The sequence below is a fragment of the Rhinolophus sinicus genome, linkage group LG05, assembly GCF_036562045.2.
Source record: "Rhinolophus sinicus isolate RSC01 linkage group LG05, ASM3656204v1, whole genome shotgun sequence".
NCBI classification, from domain to species: domain Eukaryota; kingdom Metazoa; phylum Chordata; class Mammalia; order Chiroptera; family Rhinolophidae; genus Rhinolophus; species Rhinolophus sinicus.
In genome coordinates, this window is record NC_133755.1 from 123,401,847 (window position 1) to 123,421,043 (window position 19,197).

Consider the following 19,197-nt stretch of genomic DNA (forward strand, 5'->3'; position numbering starts at 1 on the left):
GTGGGGTTGCTGGATCACATGGTAGTTCTATTTTTAATCTTTTTTGACAAATCTCCCTACTGTTTTCCACAACGGTTGTACCGATTCACATTCCCAACAACAGTGCTCAAAGGTTCCCTTTTCTCCACATTCTCGCCAACACTTGTTTTACTTCTTATCTTTTGACTTTTTGATACTAGAACTTGGCAATGACCTCTTAACAGCTGCTCTTCCCCTAGCACTCAGGGAGAGAGCAAGCAGCCCCATAAGAATGGGGTTGATGTGCAAACCCATTGTGGACTCCACGTCCACAATGGGAAAGGAAGCACATCCCATTCCTACCCTCTACTCGACACACCGTAAGAATGAACTTCATGACTGACGCGCTTCCGGCATGGTTGACATCCAGCCTGAAATGTTTTCCATGACTATAGCTAAGGAGGTGTTTGTTGAGCCAATTCTAATACTAATGAGCAGTGGGATAACGGCCTTGCATTGCTTGGCACATCAACCACTTTCTCTTCATCTCTCAGCACAAGATACACTTACTAATTATAAATTAAATGATCTGTTTCATTATTTAACAAAAGTACTAAGTACAATGCCTTATCTCCTACTATTTGCTGACACACACTCCTCGGTGTATTTTCCAATGAGGAGCCAACACTCAAATCATATAAATTCTAGGGACTAGCTGTCATTCTGTTTTTGGGTGGTGAGGGGAAAAAGCAAGACAAATGAATTACTCCTTGGCTTCTAGAAAGAGGTCTCTATTTTTCTCTCTCCCCCTTCCATTTAAGAGGCTACACTGGCCACTGTGAGTAGCTCTAATTTTCTGGTAATTTTGGGGGGTAGAATTGCACAACCGGGCAGAAACTGGAGGCCAGAGATGGGTTTGGCCTAAACTTGACCGAGTAGGGGAGTGGGAGGGGCGGCAGTCTGTATCTAGAAGTTTCATAATCCAAGGAGGAGCTGTCAAGTTCGGCCATATTGGCCCCTGAGAAACACAATGCTTGTCTGGCCAGGGAGTGTAGAGGTGGGCCAAGTGTGAACAAGACTGGGGTAAGCCAGAAGTTGATTTGGATTCAGGGATGGAATTATGATGAGGTTTAAAGATTTTCAAGGGGCTAATCAAATGCTTTATCTTACGTCATAGCAACCGAATGCCAGTTAGTTCTAGGCAGCTACTTTCCAAGGTAGTGTTTGGGATTTTTGCTTATGCACCACTTAATTCAACTTTTATGAAGTCATTCACTGAGCTAAGCGGGACCATGGCCATAGAGCCTGCAGGGACATTTCAGTGTGTACACAGCAAGGAGAGGAAAACGATGCCCAGCGTGCGAGGCCACAGGAGGGTGCTCTGAGCAGACGAACAGGGCCTGGAAGGAGGCCTCAGAAACAATTACAGACCCACAAAGGAAAATGCCACTGGGGCTGACTCTCATGCCTCATCAGCAAGATAATTAGAGCTGGGTTATTGACAATAGGAATTCATGTTTCAGGGGAAGAAAAAACGTATCTAGTTATGTCTAAAGATTTCAGGGACCTCAGCAACCAGAATGTTTTAATCGTTTGAAAATGCAGACGATATATAGACAGCAGTCATTTTACATGGCTAGGAGAAAAGAATATCAACACACTGCAAATTCCCATTTAACTGGAACACAATCAAAATGGTCAAATAGTAGATTTTTTGGTTTGATGACTATACAATGTGCCTTTTACTTCACAGAGCACCCAATACCAAGAAAATAAATAATTATCAAGGATTTGATCCAACAAGAAACTTTTAGGTTACCTCATAACCTAAGTTCCACTGCCTTGTGTTATAATAAATAACTCAAGGACTTTCAGAATTTTAGGGGTTTTTACAGGTAAGAACCAGGGCTCACAGAGGTTAAGTGACTAGATCAGGCTCCCAGAGCTAACTCGGGGGAAGACCAGGGTTTAGGGCACACGGTGCAGGGAGTCTCAAAATGGTGCCAACTGTCACTGAAGAGAAACTCATTATTAGGTTGGTGCAGAAGTAATTGTGGTGCTTGCAATTATTTTTAACCTTTTAAACCGCAATTACTTTTGCACCAACCTAATACATAAAGTATGATTTTTTTCATCTGTAAATATATTTTAATGCAATCTGATTTTTTGAAAATCAGGAAGAAACCATATTAATATAAATGAGGGGGCTCTCAAACAGATACAGATCATAAATAAACTGTACGCCTCGCCCTCTTCCCCAAGACCATGCTGGGTAATTAACAGTTTTCAAAATATTCCCAGGGCATTCTAGAGCTGGAGTAAATTCAAAAGGCATTCTTGCTCCCAATCTAGAGAAGAAGAAGGCTCTTACATTTGCCTACTGTGGGCCAAGGACTGGGTTGAGTACTTTTCTCATTTCGCCTAATGATGGGTATTCATTCACCCATTAACGCAGATGAAGAGACTCCAGCTCTGATTAGCCGGTCACACCACAGTTGCCGTTTGTTGGCCTTCCCACATTACTTGGTACATAAGCTTCCCTCCCTATGCCAGCCCCAGTTCCATTATCCTCCCCTGATTTGTCCTGTTAGTATTGGGATCATTCTAAATACCTGCTTGTGAGTTGTGTGAGGAGTAGTAATGAAGCCTTTTGTGTAGACACATTAAAAAAAGAAGACCAATGTGAAAATACCACGTGCTTATGCAGTCCTCAGTTTATCAGCTGGCCACTCTCCCGCTGTCCAGGAGTCACAGCAGATGTTGCTTAATAAGGGACTGGATCTGGAGACCCCCTCTGACTCCTAAGTCTTGCTTGTCTATGTTTTATGTTGAATTTGGAGGCCTTTCTGTGGAGCAGGTGCTTGCTCAACACCTTCTACTATATACTTGCTTTACACATTTATAGTATTTGCCAGGCCTCTAGAGGCATTTCGGTTTGTGACCCTGGGATTTAATGCTAGTTGTATTCATTAGCACCTCACATCAGGGTGAGGGGCCTTTGGCTTCTCCTAGGGTTGTGTGAGGAGCTGCTCAGTGGATCACTGCACAGCTCTGGGGCTCTATGTGCATAGACTATGGACGTGACTTGTACCCCTAAGAGTTGTGCAGTGCACAGCTGGCACAGTGATGAGGGCTGCACACTGTGCTGGTGCACAGAGAATGAGTCTGGCCCTGGACACAGAGCCCAAGACCGCTCCGTGTTACCTTTAGTTCCATGAAAATGAAGGGCCGTCAGGATGATGGAAGAAGACGAACTATATACATGGTTCAAAGGGTGACCAGTTTAATAGTTTGTCATTGTGAAGCCCATCATTTGAATTCTTGCATCTCAAACCACCCAATTGCATGTCATCTCTGGACAGAACAGGTCCAGCTACTGGTGTCCCCAAAGGCCAGAAATGACAGGACACACTGAAGTCATTAAGAAACCTGAGTAGGGTATTTTCAACAATGGTTAGAAAAGCAAGTTTACACTTTTTAGACTCTTACCATATTCACTGTGAAAATTACTGCTTGCTCTTCCTTTCCCCCCAAGCAAGAAAAGTGCTGTGAATACTTTCATTCTTTAACGCTCAAGGGAAATCAAGTGCTCCTTCAATCATTTGAAACAGAAAAATCATAGCAACAGTCCCAGTGATTCAGATCCCACAGAGGACTATACCAAACTTTGGCTGAACGACTCAAAACCCGAAGAGTACGTGAACTAGAAACTATGAGTGGCTGTGAGCCACAGGTGGGATTCAGTTCCCTTCAAGAAAGATGCTCTGTTCAGATTCATGCCTCTGAGACTTGACGCATATCAAATAGAAACTGGCTGTGCCACACACCTAACGTGTGCGTCACTTGGACATCAGCCCCCGAGTGGGGACGCAGCACAGGGACCCTCTGCTCGCTCCTACTTGGCCAACTGGCAATAAGTCAATCAACCCCCCTCAGCAAACAACCACACACACAAACCAAACGACTGTACCTCCTCAGGCAAGCTGACCACCAAGTCATTTTTCGTCTGTCCAACAAGCATCTGCCAGAAGTATTCACTGCATGCAGCCAGCACAGCCCGGTGGGCCCGGAACTCCTTCCTCTCCACGATCAGAGTCACGTCACAGAGAATATCCTTTTTCCGCTGGTCATTGAGGCCCAGGAGGATGTTGGTGCAGTGGACTGTGGACTCATACACATACATGGGGGAGTCAGGCTTCTCATCCACAGACATGCCGTTCACACCCTGCAAGAGAGAAGGGCCGGTTATCACAGCTATTGGAGTCAGAGAGAGAAGGTGAGAATTTCACAGCTCCTGCATCTCACTGCCGTGAGCCAGGCAGGAAGGACCAGAATTGTTCATTAGTATAATCACCCTCAGTGCAGTGAGCTCAGGAAACATTATCTGCAAAGCTGTGTTTTATGGCTGACTTTTATCCTTCCCATTTACCGTGTCCTTTTACCCCACGGAAACAACGCCAGGTCTTTTAATGGAACACCCAAAACACTGGAAACACATACTTTAAAAACACATCCTTTAAAACTTTGTAGTTCTCATTTTGATGGCTGACTGAAAAGGAACTTGCACACATACATTGTCCCAACTCAAGTATTAATTGAGCTTTGTGTTAAGAGGAAATGAATCATTTTGAAGTATTTGCAATGCTTTCTTGATTTAAATACATGTAAGTTCCTAAGTTGAAATCTGGCAAAGATACCCAGCAGCGTAAATACCTAACCACAATACATAATTTAACAAGTGAACTAACTATATGCGTACTAAAGAGTCGATGCAGCCAGCTATTGCAATTGCCCTCTGTCACTTCTGGACAAAGCACAACCGACATGATGCTACTGCTGCTCATGAAAACCTCTTGAAAAGAAGTGGACTTGTGTTGTCCTTATCGCAGCAGACTTGATGTACACCCCCTTTAAGGAAACACAACATATCACAATAGGAGGCATTAAAAACAGAGTTTTACAAAACTCTTTTACAAAAGAGTTCTTTAAAAAGTGTCCACTGATATATTCTTAAAAACAGTGTCTATACATTGGACCACTTGGATTTAATTGATATTTTCAGAGCATTTCACCCCAAAGCTGCAGAATACATGCTCTTCTCAAGCGCACATGGAACATTTTCCAAAATAAACCATATGTTAGGCCACAAAACAAGTCTTGATAAATTTAAGAAAATTGAAATCATACCAATTGTCTTCTCTGACCACAGTGCTACAAAATTAGAAATGAACTACAGGAAAAAAACTGGAAGACACACCAATTCATGGAGGCTAAATAACATGTTACTAAATAATGAATGAGTCAACCAGGAGATCAAGGAAGAAATCAAAAGATATCTCGAGACAAACGAAAATGAAAACACAATGACCCAAAATCTATGGGATGCCACAAAAGCAGTCCTAAGAGGGAAATTCATAGCATTGCAGGCCTACCTGAAGAAACAAGAAAAATCACTAATCAACAGTTTATCTTCACTCTTAAGGGGTCTGGAAAAAGAACAGCAAAATAAGCCCAAAGGGAGTACAAGGAAGGAGATAATAAAGATCATAGCGGAAATAAATGAAATAGAAACCAGAAAAACAATACAAAAGATCAATGAATCCAAAAGTTGGTTCTTAGAGAAGATAAACAAAATCGACACACCTTTAGCCAGACTCATTAAAAAAAAAGAGAGGACCCAAATTAATAAAATCAGAAATGAAAGAGGAGAAGTGACAACAGACACCGCAGAAATACAAAAAATTTTAAGAAATTACTATGAGCAACTATATGCCAACAAATTTGACAATCTGGAAGAAATGGACAATTTTCTAGCGGCATACAACCTTCCAAGGCTAACTCAAGAAGAAACAGAAAATTTGAAAAGACTGATTACTACCAGGGAAATTGAATCAGTAATCAACAATCTCCCAACAAACAAAAGCCCTGGACCAGATGGTTTTACAGGTGAATTTTACAAAATGTTCAAAAAATAATTATCACCTATTCTTCTCAAGCTCTTCCAAAAAACCCAGAAGGAGGGAAGGCTCCCAAACACTTTTTACGAAGCCACTATCACCCTGATCCCAAAATCAGACAAAGACACCACAAAAAAAGAAAACTACAGGCCGATATCTCTAATGAATATAGATGCAAAAATCCTCAACAAAATATTAACGAACAGAATTCAGCAATACATTAAAAAGATCATACACCATGATCAAGTGGGATTCATCCCTGGTATGCAAGGGTGGTTCAACATCCACAAATCAATTAATGTGATACACCACATTAACAAAATGAAAAATAAAAATCACATGATCATATCAATAGATGCAGAAAAAGCATTTGATAAAATCCAGCAGCCATTTATGATAAAAACCCTTAAGAAAGTGGGAATAGAGGGATCATATCTCAACATAATAAAGGCCATATATGATAAACCCACAGCTAACATCATACTCAATGGGGAAAAGCTAAAACCATTCCCCTTAAGATCAGGAACAAGGCAAGGTTGCCCACTTTCTCCACTTCTATTCAACATAGTGCTGGAAGTTCTAGCCACAGCAATCAGACAAGAAAAAGAAATAAAAGGCATCCAAATCGGTAAGGAGGAAGTAAAATTGTCATTATATGCAGATGACATGATACTATATATAGAGAACCCTAAAGACTCCACCAAGAAACTATTAGAGCTGATAGATGAATTTAGTAAAGTAGCAGGATACAAAATTAATATTCAGAAATCAGTTGCATTTGTATATACCAATAATAAAACATCAGAAGGAGAAATTAAAAAAACAATCCCATTTACAATTGCTTCAAAGACTATAAAATACCTGGGAATAAATTTAACCAAAGAAGTAAAAGATCTGTACTCAGAAAATTATAAGACACTGAAGAAAGAAATGAAAGAAGATACAAATAGATGGAAACACATACCATGTTCATGGATAGGAAGAATTAATATAGTTAAAATGTCCATACTGCCTAAGGCAATATACATATTCAACGCAATTCCTATCAAACTACCAATGATGTTTTTCACAGAAATAGAACATATAATCCTAAAATTTATATGGGACCATAAAAGACCCCGAATAGCCTCAGCAATCTTGAGAAATAAGAACAAAGTGGGAGGTATAACATTACCTGACATCAAATTATACTACAAGGCTACAGTAATCAAAACAGCATGGTACTGGCATAAAAACAGACACATAGATCAATGGAACAGAATAGAGAGTTCAGAAATAAATCCATGACTATATGGCCATTTAATCTACGACAATGGAAGCAAGACTGTACGGTGGGGTAAAGAGAGTCTATTCAATAAATGGTGCTGGGAAACCTGGACAGACACATGCAAAAAAATGAAGCTGGACCATCTCCTTACACCATATACAAAAATAAATTCAAAATGGCTTAAAGACTTAAATGTAAGATCTGAAACCATAAAATTCCTAGAAGAAAATATAGGTAGAAACTTCACAGATATTACCTGGAGTAAGATTTTTACTGATATATCCCCTCGTGCAAGGGAAGTAAGAGAAAAAATAAACATGTGGGATTACATCAAACTAAAAAGTGTTTTCACAGCAAAGGAAACCATCAATAAAACAAAAAGGGACCCTACTGAATGGGAAAAGATATTTGCCAATGATATATCTGATAAGGGGTTAATATCACAAATTTATAAAAAACTCACTCAACTCAACTCAACTCAAGTGCTGCTGTGGATGTGGAGAAAAGGGAACCCTTGTATACTGTTGGTGGGATTGCAGATTGGTGCAGCCACTATGGAAAACAGTATGGAGGTATCTCAAAAATCTGAAAATGGAACTACCTTATGATCCAGCAATTCCACTCCTAGGTATCTATTCGGAGAAATTCAAAACTCTAATTAAAAAAACTTTAGGTACTCCTATGTTTATTGCAGCACTATACACAATAGCCAAGACATGGAAACAACCTAAATGCCCATCGGTAGATGACTGGATTAAGAAACTGTGGTACATTTATACAATGGAGTATTACGCAGCCATAAAGAAGAAAGAAATCTTACCATTTGCAACAACATGGATGGACCTAGAGAACATTATGTTAAGTGAAATAAGTCAGACAGAGAAAGACAAATACCATATGATCTCACTTATATGTGGAATCTAAAGAAAAGAATAAGTGAATGAACTAATCAGAAACAGTTTTGGAGACATAGAGGAAAAACTGAGGGTTGCTAGATGGGAGGGCGGTGGGGATAAGGGGAAGGTGAGCGGATTAGAAAACACTCAGTAACCACAAGATGGCCACGGGGTTTTGAAAATTAATTTGGGGAATGTAATCAATAATGTTGTAAAGATATTGTAGGGTATTCGATGGACACTTGTCTCATTAGGGAGACCACCTCAGGGATGATGTAGACGCCTGGTCACTGCAGTGTACACCTGAAGCTGAAGCTGAACAATAATGAATGTCAACTACAAGTTTGTGTGTGTGTGTGTGTGTGTGTGTGTGTGTGTGTATATATATATGTATATATATATACACACACACACATAGTATATATATATGTATATATATATTACAAGAAGCGGAGTACAGCATTAGGAATAGGTACAGTGGCTGTGTGCGATTTCAGAGGGGTAGTGGATGGGGGAAGGGGCGTTCACACAGTGTGAGGGATATAAAAGATAAACGTCTAAGTATTACTTTGTCTTGTGCACCTGAAACTAATAAAAAAAACAAAAAACAAAAAAAGACAGTGTCTATAATTAATTTATGTAAGTTTTTCAGTGATGTTTACTACTAGTGTAAATTCCAATAGTGAGTCTTATTTTCTTTTGGCTTTCTTCTTATTCATTTAACAGCTTTAATATACAATAAATTGCATATATGTATAGTGTGCAGTTTGATATATTTTGGCATATGTATGCAACTATGAAACCATCATCACAATCAAGACTGAACACAGCCTTCATCACCAAAAATCTCTTTAGCCTCCTTAATAACTCCCTGCCTCGCACCTCTTGGCATGGTCAGTCATTCTAATTCTGGCCATTCTAATAGGTATACTGTGGGATCTCTTTGTGGTTTTAATTTGCTTTTCTCCAATGACTGAAGATGTTGAGCACCTTTTATGTGCTTATCATCTACTTATCTTGTTTGGAGAGATGTCTATTCAGATTCTTTGCCCATTTTTTGATTGTGTTTTTTTTTCCTTATTACAAGTATGTCCCGTTTTATTGTGCTTCACTTGACTGCGCTTCACTGATGTTGTGTTTTTTTTACAAACTGAAGGCAAGACCGTCCACCAGCAAAGAGTTTTACTCAGTTTATTGTGATACTTGCTTTATTGCGGTTGTCTGGAACTGAGCCTGCAATACCTCTGAGGAATGCCTGTACAGGGTTCTGAGGATTCTTTATATATTCTGAATAAAAGTTCTTTATCAGCTGTGTGATTTCCACATATTTTCTCCAAACCTGTGTCTTATGTTCATTCTCTTAATGGGTGTTTTTCAAAGAGCAGAAAGTTTTCCTTTGACGTAGTCCAATTGAGCAACTTTTTGTTTTATGGAGCATGCTTTTGGTGTTGTATCTAGAAAACCCTTTGCCTAAACTAAGTTCATAGCTTTTGTCAGAGTTACACCTAGATATTAATATTTTTAATGCAATTATAAAATGTTTCCATTTTTTAATTTCTGAGTTTTCATTGCTAGTATATAGAAATAGAAATAATTTTGTGTATTGATCTTGTATCCTGCAGCTTTGCCTAAGTTGCTTATTAGTTCTCATAACCTTTTTTTGTACATTCCATAGATTTTCTACATAGAAAATGATACTGTATATAAATGAAGATATTTTACTTCGTTTCCAATCTAAATGATTTCAAGGTCTTTTTCTTGCCTTACTGCATTGGCTAGAACCTCTGGTACAATGTTGACTAGAAGTGGTAAGAGTTCCCGATGTCAGGAGGAACATATTCAACCTTGCACTGTTATTTATGACGGTAGCTATAGGTATATCATAGATGCCCCTAGTGAGTTGAGGAAGTTTCTGTCTATTCCCAGTTTGCTGGGAGGTTTTTTGTTGTTGTTGTTTTGTTTTTTTTTTAAAATCAGAAACGGATGCTGGATGTTGACAAATGTTTTTTTTCTGCATCTATTGAGATAATCACATAGTTTTTCTTTTTTAGTGTATGAATATAGCGAATAACACTGATTTTTGCATGTTAAACCAACCTTGCATTTCTAGGATAAAGTCTACTTGATCATAATGTATTTGCCTTTTTTCACATTGAATTCAATTGGCTAACATTTTGTTAACAGGCAGCACTTAATAGCAGGCAGCACTCAACTGGGTGGAACAATTGCTGTTCTAGGATGTAAATGGTGTGTTTAATTCATAAGAAGCAGGAGATGTATAAGAGACATCTCATTTTTCTAATCCATGTATTAATGCACCTACAACAAGAAGAGAGAAGCTTGCTATAAAGGATAGAAAGCCATAAATTCTTTAGTGAAACATTAAATGAAATTAAATTATAAGAGAAATGAAAGTGAGGAGCAGTGGAAAGAGGAGTGAAATGGCGGTATAGGACTTTTGGTCCAGCCCTGGCACTGACTAGCTTTGTGGATTTTGGATAAATCCCCTAACATTTTCTGAACCTGTTTCCATGTTTGTAAAATAAAAAGTCTGGACTAGAAGACCAACACAGTTTGTACAGATCTACAATTTTATGAGTCTAAGAATCTTAAAAGAAATACCTAGCTGATCACAGGGAGTGGGGTACTGTCATTTTTGTTGAGATAAACTAGCTTTCTTTGACCTTATCAAGATTGATCACATACCCTTTTTAATTGTTGATTTCACAGAGCTGTTTACAGGGAATGGGGTGGACAATACATAGGAAGAAACCAAAGCCTGCTGGGAGAGAAGGAAGTAGGACCCCAGCCCCTGGGTCCCCCATGGGTTTGTTCCAAGTTAAGAAGATCTGTCTGGATAGATCATGGTATCCCTGAGTAAATGGAGAGAACAAGTCCCTTGAAGTGAAATTACCTTAGGAAATGGGAAATTCAAACCTAGGAGGACATTTTAGCATAATTTGTGGAGCTGATGCTATTAGATATCAGTCCTGGCTATCTCAGCCCAGAAGCTTGTTCTGGGAACCATGGCTGAGCAAGGGAGTATAAGCTAACAAAATACCCCATGCAGGAACCCAGAGTAGAGTTCCACTGAGGTCCACGTTGGGGTCTGATGACCACAGCAGCACTGGACAAGGGGCTGCCCACCAGGTAGGAGCAGTCGTCAATAGTGGGGAAGCCAAGGCAGTAGGTGGACTCTCAGGTTCCAGTTCACAAGCAAGACGGTCTCTTTCTGGCTCTAAGACAGGTAGGGGCGGGGCGGGGCGTACTTGTGTCTTTCTCTCGAAGAAAGACTCCATATCCTGACAATAGGGCAGGTTTAGGGAAATAAAGGCGATGTAGTGGTATGTGCACCCTAAGTCGAAGAATCAGGCTATGAGAATCCCATGAACACAGATATCTGCTTTTTGGGCTAAACCTTTCAGAGAGTTTCAGAAGACATTTAGAACATAAAAAACTGTTCATCAAATGGTATAATCTGAAATCTATCATTTCCATAAAGCTGTTGCTAGACTTTAACCTGTCTGAGGATATTCTTGATTTTATTCCATTATTCCTGGATAATCCTTCCTTATGCCACACCAGCACCACTCTGTTTCTCTCGGCCTTCACATTCCTATTGGATCTTATCATACCCCTCCCTGTTGGCTCTCCTTCAAGCATAATGGGACATACTGCTTCTTCTTCTTTTAGAAATCAGTTAGCCCTTCCCATCCTCTGATCATCATGGGTGTTCTTCCGGGAACTCCTCCAATTTGGTTTTCACTAACTAATGCCAACCTGAATTCTGTTTCTCCTATCACTGCATTATGTCCCATTAAGTTATCTTTTTTTCACTTGCCTTACTAATATTAATTAAACAACATTTTACCCCTAATCCAGCAAGTCCTGAAATCTGTAGCAGGATCCATAGGCTGTAAGAATGAGATACTTCGTAGTGAGTAACAGAGCCCAGAATAGCATGCAGGAGTCTGACAGCCAGTCTTTACGCTAAGCATTAGACAATGTGTTAAAGTGTGTAGACATTAGCTGAAATCAGACTGTAAGGAAGCTTTCCAAAGGTTCTGATTTGGATTTTGGCTGGATCTCACTCCTCTTTTTGTAGGCCAAAAAACTCAGCTGCACATGTACATATACATATATTGCAATCATCTCATCATATGGTTCAGTAGTCAATTACTATTATCATACTGTGTTCATCCCCTCAAAAAACTACACAGACCACAACTTTTACCAGTCAAAGATATAGTACTAAAGAAGGCAAATTCATTTATTAATTCACTCATTCACTCTTCATTCATTATCCGGCCATATTCAGAAATTAAAATATCTAACAGTTCTGAAGATGAACGTATAAATAAAAAAACTAAAAAAAGAAAAAAATCTAGAGTGGGAAATCTGAAAAGCTGTAATTCACAAAAGAGTAGAATGTTAAGTTTTCCAGACAACCTGTCATGTCTAGAATGTTTCAGATGAAAAGAAATGAGTACACCTTGCAGGTTATGAAAAAGGACCAAATTATAAACCATTTCACTTGAAATTCCAACCACATTTCCTCTAGTAACAGTGCATTAAGTAAATACTTCTGTGAATTAAACACTAAAGTTAGTAAAATTCTGCCCTTATCAAGCATGCTTTTTTAAAAAAAGTTATTTACTATGAAATGGTAAGGATTAGTTTTTATAAAAGAAAGTTATCAAGTCTATAGAAATTTTAGAGTACACAGTGCCATTAAAATTGCTATGTTATTACTTTTGGATTGGAAACACTTTTCAATCACATCAAGACCCAAACTTCTTACTTAAAGTGGAGAGGAATCCAATTTCAGTATTTTCTAATGGAAAAGTGCAGTGCCTGTCACTTAACGTCTCTAATGCTTTAGATAGCTAAAGTAAGGGCCTGACACGGAGCAGCTAAAATGTTCCATATTCTTTATTTACTCAAACACTCCATCTGCGTGTGTACTAGTTAGTGCTAAGGGAACTGAAATTTAAGGCTGTTAGGAAGAAGCACTTGCAATTGTATCTTCAGATCCTTAATAGCTCGTAATGATCCTCGTACTTCAATATAAACTTCCATTTTCATTGACCTTTCAGGAGGAAGTTCAATTTACTGACATCGTTTGTGATAATGGTTTTCACCGCACAGTTGAAAAACATTCAAAAAAAATTAAACACAATCACAATAAACCCCAATTTTTGGGAAATTATTTGTTGTTGATGTTGTTTCACTGATTCTTTTAAACTGAACAAAATAAAAAATAATCTGAACTTCCAAAATATGCGGTAGTGAAATAGTGACAACTACTAACTGTCTATGTATCAATGTAAACTGTATGGAAAGGCAGGATGTGATACAGAGGTGAGCTACAAGAAATACTAGAACGTTGGGAACAGACTATATGTATTAATCGAAAGGTAATAAAGAATAAAAGATGAACGGTACCAATACATTCCAGTTTCCACTCTACTGGAAAGCATTAGAAAACTTGACAATATCAAGTGTTTGTGAAGATGTGAAGCAACAGGGACTCTCATACATTGATGGTTGGTTCAACATCTTTGGAAAACAGCTTGGCATTATCTAGTCAAGTTGAAGATGTGCAGATTATGACCCAGTAACTCTATTCCGATTCCAAGAGACACTCCTGCAGGTCCGTGACACGAACTCTGTACAAGAGTGTTCACAGTAGCATTGTTAGGAAACAGCACAATGTCTGTCAGTAAATGATAAATGTCTAACTATTACAGTGTTTTGTACACATGAAACTAAAAAAAAAGGCAAAGAAAACCAAAAAGCAAACAAACAAAAAAACCAAAGCAAAACAAAAAAGAATGAAAAAATACACTGAAGTATAGTCATATAGTCACCCAATGAAAGAATACAAAACGAATTCTAGCCACATGCAACAACATGGATGATTCTCACAGACCTAGTATTGAATACTGAGCTACAGAAGCAAGACACAAAATAATAACACAATCAAAATCCATTTATGTTAAGTTCAAAAATGGGCAAAACTTCAAGATCTAGGGAGACATACATAGGTGGTAAAAAAAAGACTCAGAGGATCCGTTTGTGGGGAGAGAGTTGTATTGGAAAGTGGCACTAAGGTTTTTCAGGGGTGCTGTCACAATGTTCTATTTCTCGACATCGGTGATAGGTAGATGTGTGTTCACTTTGTGTTCAATTATATATTTGTTTTATGCACGTTTCTATATCTACCTTATATTTTATAATTAAAAAGCCCAGCTACCCCCAAATTGAAATTGTAGGAAACAGTTAACAACTCAAGTTACCTGCCTCAGGTTCTGTGACTTAATTACAAAGGTCTAAGGCTGGACTTTGGTTTTAAATGGAAATATACACCTACGACTTATAGCCTACAATTTAAGGTGAGAAGGGTCCTTAAAGGTAATCAAAGCTAACAATTCCAAGTTGTACGCTTTAAATCAGAGTCTGCGACAACGGGCAGAATGTGGGGATAAAACCTTTTGAGAGGTGGTGAGAAATCTGAGCTCGGGCTTTTTGCTTCTGAGCAAAACTCTTTTCAGAGATCCCTTGTTTCACCTTCTGTCTTGTGAAAACCAAATCACTTCAGTGCACTTCCACTTCCTTATCTATAAAATGAGGAAATGGACTCGGTGACCGGGCAAGGTATTGCTAGTTCTAATTTCTATGGTTCTATGAAAGTACAGAAACTTTAGGAAAAACTTGAAACATGAGCTTTCCTAACTACAGTTCTTGAGCAAGCTTTTTTAGAAAGTTAGAGATGCTCAAAATAACACAGCCGGCTGGAAGGGAAAAATGGCATCACATCATAACTTTGGGAGAGATGAAGAAGACAGGAAGACTTGCCCAATGAGAGTTTGAACTTTTCCCCCTCCTAAACGAAGTCGACTCAAAGGCCAACTTTCTCCTATTAGTGGAACACAATTCCCACAAGCACTGAGCAATACATCAACACTTTGCTCTCTCTCTGTCCTCTCTGCGCTGTCTGAAACAGTGCTCCAGGGTGCAGGGCAGGTTCTCAGAAGTTGTCTTAGATATGTGGCTATGGAATCAAGCGGGTATCCATCCTCTCTCCTGCCTGAGTCTTCCCAGTGACGTCAGGCAAGCCCACACTGTTTGGGGGCCAGAGAGAAGGCTATGGCTTGGGCTTGACAATAACATAGTGCATACGCTGTCATCTCAAAAAGTAGATGTAAGAATGTGCTCTGAAATCAACGGGTGAAAAAGACTCCATGCCAGGTCGTCTAAGATACGTGATTACTGTTCGTGGAGGTTGTGTGATGGTGTGCGTGTGGGTGTGGGCAACGGAGGAGGGCAGGCAGGGAGAAATCATGGAAGCAGGGCTTGGCAGGTTTGCATATACAGCTTTGTGATGCTCTACCCCTGCTCTTCTTGTCTATATTTTGTTGCTTGCTTTTGGTTCTTTTGTGGTAACCCCCAGCTAAGAGTGTAGTAGCCAAAGCCCCCATTTATTCTGCTGTTAGGTCCTTTCCTACCCTTGGCAAGTTTTCTTTTCTATCTTGTCATTCCCAGTTTGTCTCTAGTGCTATTTCTTTGTATCTATGTTCTCCATTTATATTCATTTCTCATACATCAATCTCTGCTTCCTATTAGCATTTGCTTCTTGCCTATTAGGAGTTAGAGGACAGAGAAAAGTCATTTCTTCCCTACATTTTTCTTTATCAGGGCATCTGTGTGAAATATTCTTTCCCAGTATCCCCTTCCCTCCCTTCCTAGCCAGAGAAATATTCCCCTAGAGCTTCATGCTGCTAATGTGAGAAGAAATTATGAAAAGTGATTAGGAGGGTAAATGAGGGTGGTGGAACCTATTTACTTCATTACGGTTCCTTCAGGGAAAATGCAAGGACAGGAAACTGAGAGATAAGGGTTAATACTAAAAGAATAAAAGATCCATTTGACTCAGAGCAATCTTCAGTCTGCCTGGATTCTATCAGACACCCTTCTCCATGGGGAAATCATTACAGAGAAATGACATGCAAACTGCACCATAAAGCATCTGAGTCAAACCAGAGGGAGGATGACTCAACGGATCATTTTACATTTTAATAGAAGGCACTGCAGATTTGTACCTAGTGCACAGTTCAACACAGGGCGTGCACCCCCTCCTCAAAACTTCTCCATCGGGTGGGAGGGGAGTTCCCAGAACCTGACAGAAATTATTCTGTCTTAGAAAAGAACCAAGTCAAAACTTACAACAGAGAATCAAAGACTAAGAAAAGACAACAGATAGTCAAATACAGAAAAAAGGGGAGACTGCAAGTCTGTCTAATTCCAACTTTAGCATTACTGTCAAACCTAACCGTCAAAAACTGACTTCAGCCATTAGTGGATTTCAACTCTGATTGGTTGGTGGGGGGTGGGGGGTGGGGAAGGGAGAAAGAGAGAGGGAAGGGGGAAACGAAGAAGGGAGAGAGGAGAAAGGAAAGAAGAGAACATCTGAGTGTGATACTTAAGAAAATGAGTTCCTTAAATTAGCTTCAAAAGACTTGACTGTGTAACTCCTGACCCACGAGGTCGGGGGACAAGGCCGGCTTGGGTGTCCATGTAAACTCAGGAAACAATGCTAGCATTGCCATCGCTCCCGGCATGATTTCTGGGTTAGTTACTGTGTACAGGTGCTGATATGTGTAACTCATCTGACCGGGAATTAGGATGTTAAAGACTGGACCAGCCAACCTAACTCCTTCACAGGGGGTCACGTCCAGGTGCACTTGTGACACAAAGATCTGTCTGTACATAAAGAATATCTATAGTGATGTGGCTGTTCGTCCTTGTGGTCTCTGTCAATACCTGTCCCCCCTTCCTGAGAGGGCATGCTGTTTACAGGTGGGAAGCAAAACCAAAGTGAGTCACCGAGGCTTGGCAGAAATACAGCTGTCACAGAAAAGGTCATTAATAAAAGGAAACTGGCTTCTTTCACGCATCAGGGTCTTTTGGATAACATAGTTCTGTTCTGAAATATCTTCTCCGCAGGGATGCAAGCTGGGATGGGTGAAGTTTAGATTGCAAGACGGTTCACCTGGTAACTAGAACAATCAAAACCCAGCACCCAAGGCAGGCAAACATCTAATTGGGGCAGAGAAGTCATCCAGCTCGATGATGTCGTGGGAAATGCTCTGGGAAAGGTTTGTGAATTTCCACTGAAACCTGGGTACCCTCACTCCTATTTTTCCATCTAAAAATGATTAAAACCATGAGGCTAATCTATAGGTCGGCAGTTTGTGAAGTCCCATATCAGGTAATAAAAGCACTTGGACCATCTGTCACCATATAGGAGATCAAATGGAGATGGAATATTAATACACATGTGAAATGGTCTCCTGGGAGTACGGGGAAAAGGCAGGAGGTCAGTGAAGAGGGATGGGGGGTGGCGGGGGTGGGGGTAGGATGAGCTCAGAGCCTCCCAAGTCCCTGTCCTGTCCTTGGCAGCTTCTCAGAGTAATGATGATTGTTACTAAAAGGCAGGGACACAAATGCTTCCCGACACCGAGTATGCTGTTTAAAATATAAATCCTATTATATGCCTACACTACACCACCACTCACACACACCACTTGTACTCCACAGGATATGCTTCAGATAACGCAAAATAGATTAAAGAAAGGATTATTCTCTAACTCACTCATTATAAAGAGTCAAAACTGCACTGCCATGGGGGAGAAGACACCCTCTCTGCAAATGGTCAGGAAGGGGTGTGACAAGGGCCAGCCCTTTGGCGAGGTGGCACTGGAGAAGCCCAGAGAAGCACCAGTCAGGAAGAAACTCCTCAGCTGTTCTTGACTCTGCAATGTACCTGCCTCCATTTCTCCTTCTGTCCCTACACAGAGGGGCCTCTGTTTGAGTCCCTGCTCTTCCACTTCCTAACTGTAGGGCTTTGGGGACATTAATTAGTCTCTGTAATCCTTGGTCTTTCCATCTGCAAAATGGCTACATGAGATTAAATGAGATGAAGCAATAGGTATTTAGGATGGTCTTTGTTTTACAGTTAATACTCCACAAATAAAAGCTATTATTATGAAAAGAAAATTAAATCTTTGTACGTTATATTAATTTGTAGCTGTGTAGAGACTCAGAGTTTCTTCTACTGAGCAAACCTGGGCTGCACAAAGAATGATGTATGTCTTTGTTTGCCAGATTCTCCTGCGTAAACTTTGGGAAAGGCCAATTTGCTTGATTTCCATCCACGACCTGTGAGACAATGACAGGACAATGTGTGGGATCTGGCACCTTTGGCCATGACACCATTGCAGCATTCCCTCTGCAGCATCCACAATGACCATGAAGGTCAAATAAGGCAGTGGGTCTGAGAGCGCTCTGAGAAGTTTCAAGTACTCTGCTTGCTTCAGGAATTATCCTCACCACCATCTAATTCTACACATAATTATATCAAGAATGTCGGCTCTTATGGGCACTTAATCCTGATATATTTCTTTTTCATGCCAAGAGAAGGCGCCTGGCAGATGGGGGACTTGGATTGCTTCTCATCTAATAATGTTTCCTAAAAGATTCTATCCCCTTATATTTGCTAAACGTGCATGCTTTAAATAGTCTACCTTCCTGTTACAGGCTTTCCCTGTTTTCTGTCTCTGCTGCCTTTGCCTATGTTTCATACAAATCAGAATCCTATTCCATCACGCTAGGCAGTAAGGTGTAGTAAGCAATTTAAAGCACGAAGACACAAAGTGCTTAGAACGATTCCTACAGCATAGTAAGCACTTACTAAATACTGTATGCATTACGGTTTATAGAGACAGTATAGTGTGATGGTTGTGAGTGCAGGCTGTGCAGTCAGGCTGCCCAGCTTTTAATCCGACTGTGTCACTCACTAGCTGCAAAATCTCCAGCAAGACACTTAACGTTTCTGTGCTTCAGTTTTCTGACTTGTACAAAAAGGAAATGATAAAGAGCATCTACCTTTCTGGCAGGGTTGTGAGGATTAAAATACTCCACCTGTTCATTTGCTCATTTGCTCATTTATTCACTCATTCAACATATAGTAAGTGTTAAATAAAATTAGCTCGTTTCTCAATCATACCAACTTTTTCCATTCACCTTTTATTTCCCGATTGACAACAACTTGTCTGTC

The 19,197-nt window shown here is 39.9% G+C and overlaps 1 protein-coding gene across 13 annotated transcripts in view; it reads right to left on the reverse strand.

Moving 5' to 3' along the window:
* Positions 1-19,197, reverse strand: part of BACH2 (BTB domain and CNC homolog 2) — a 326,895-nt gene that overhangs the window by 72,006 nt on the left and 235,692 nt on the right. For all 13 annotated transcript variants that reach the window (XM_019743259.2, XM_019743256.2, XM_019743258.2 and 10 more), the window contains one exon: positions 3,929-4,183. In XM_019743259.2, the coding sequence (XP_019598818.1) occupies positions 3,929-4,183 (255 nt within the window). The remainder of the gene's footprint in view (positions 1-3,928; positions 4,184-19,197) is intronic.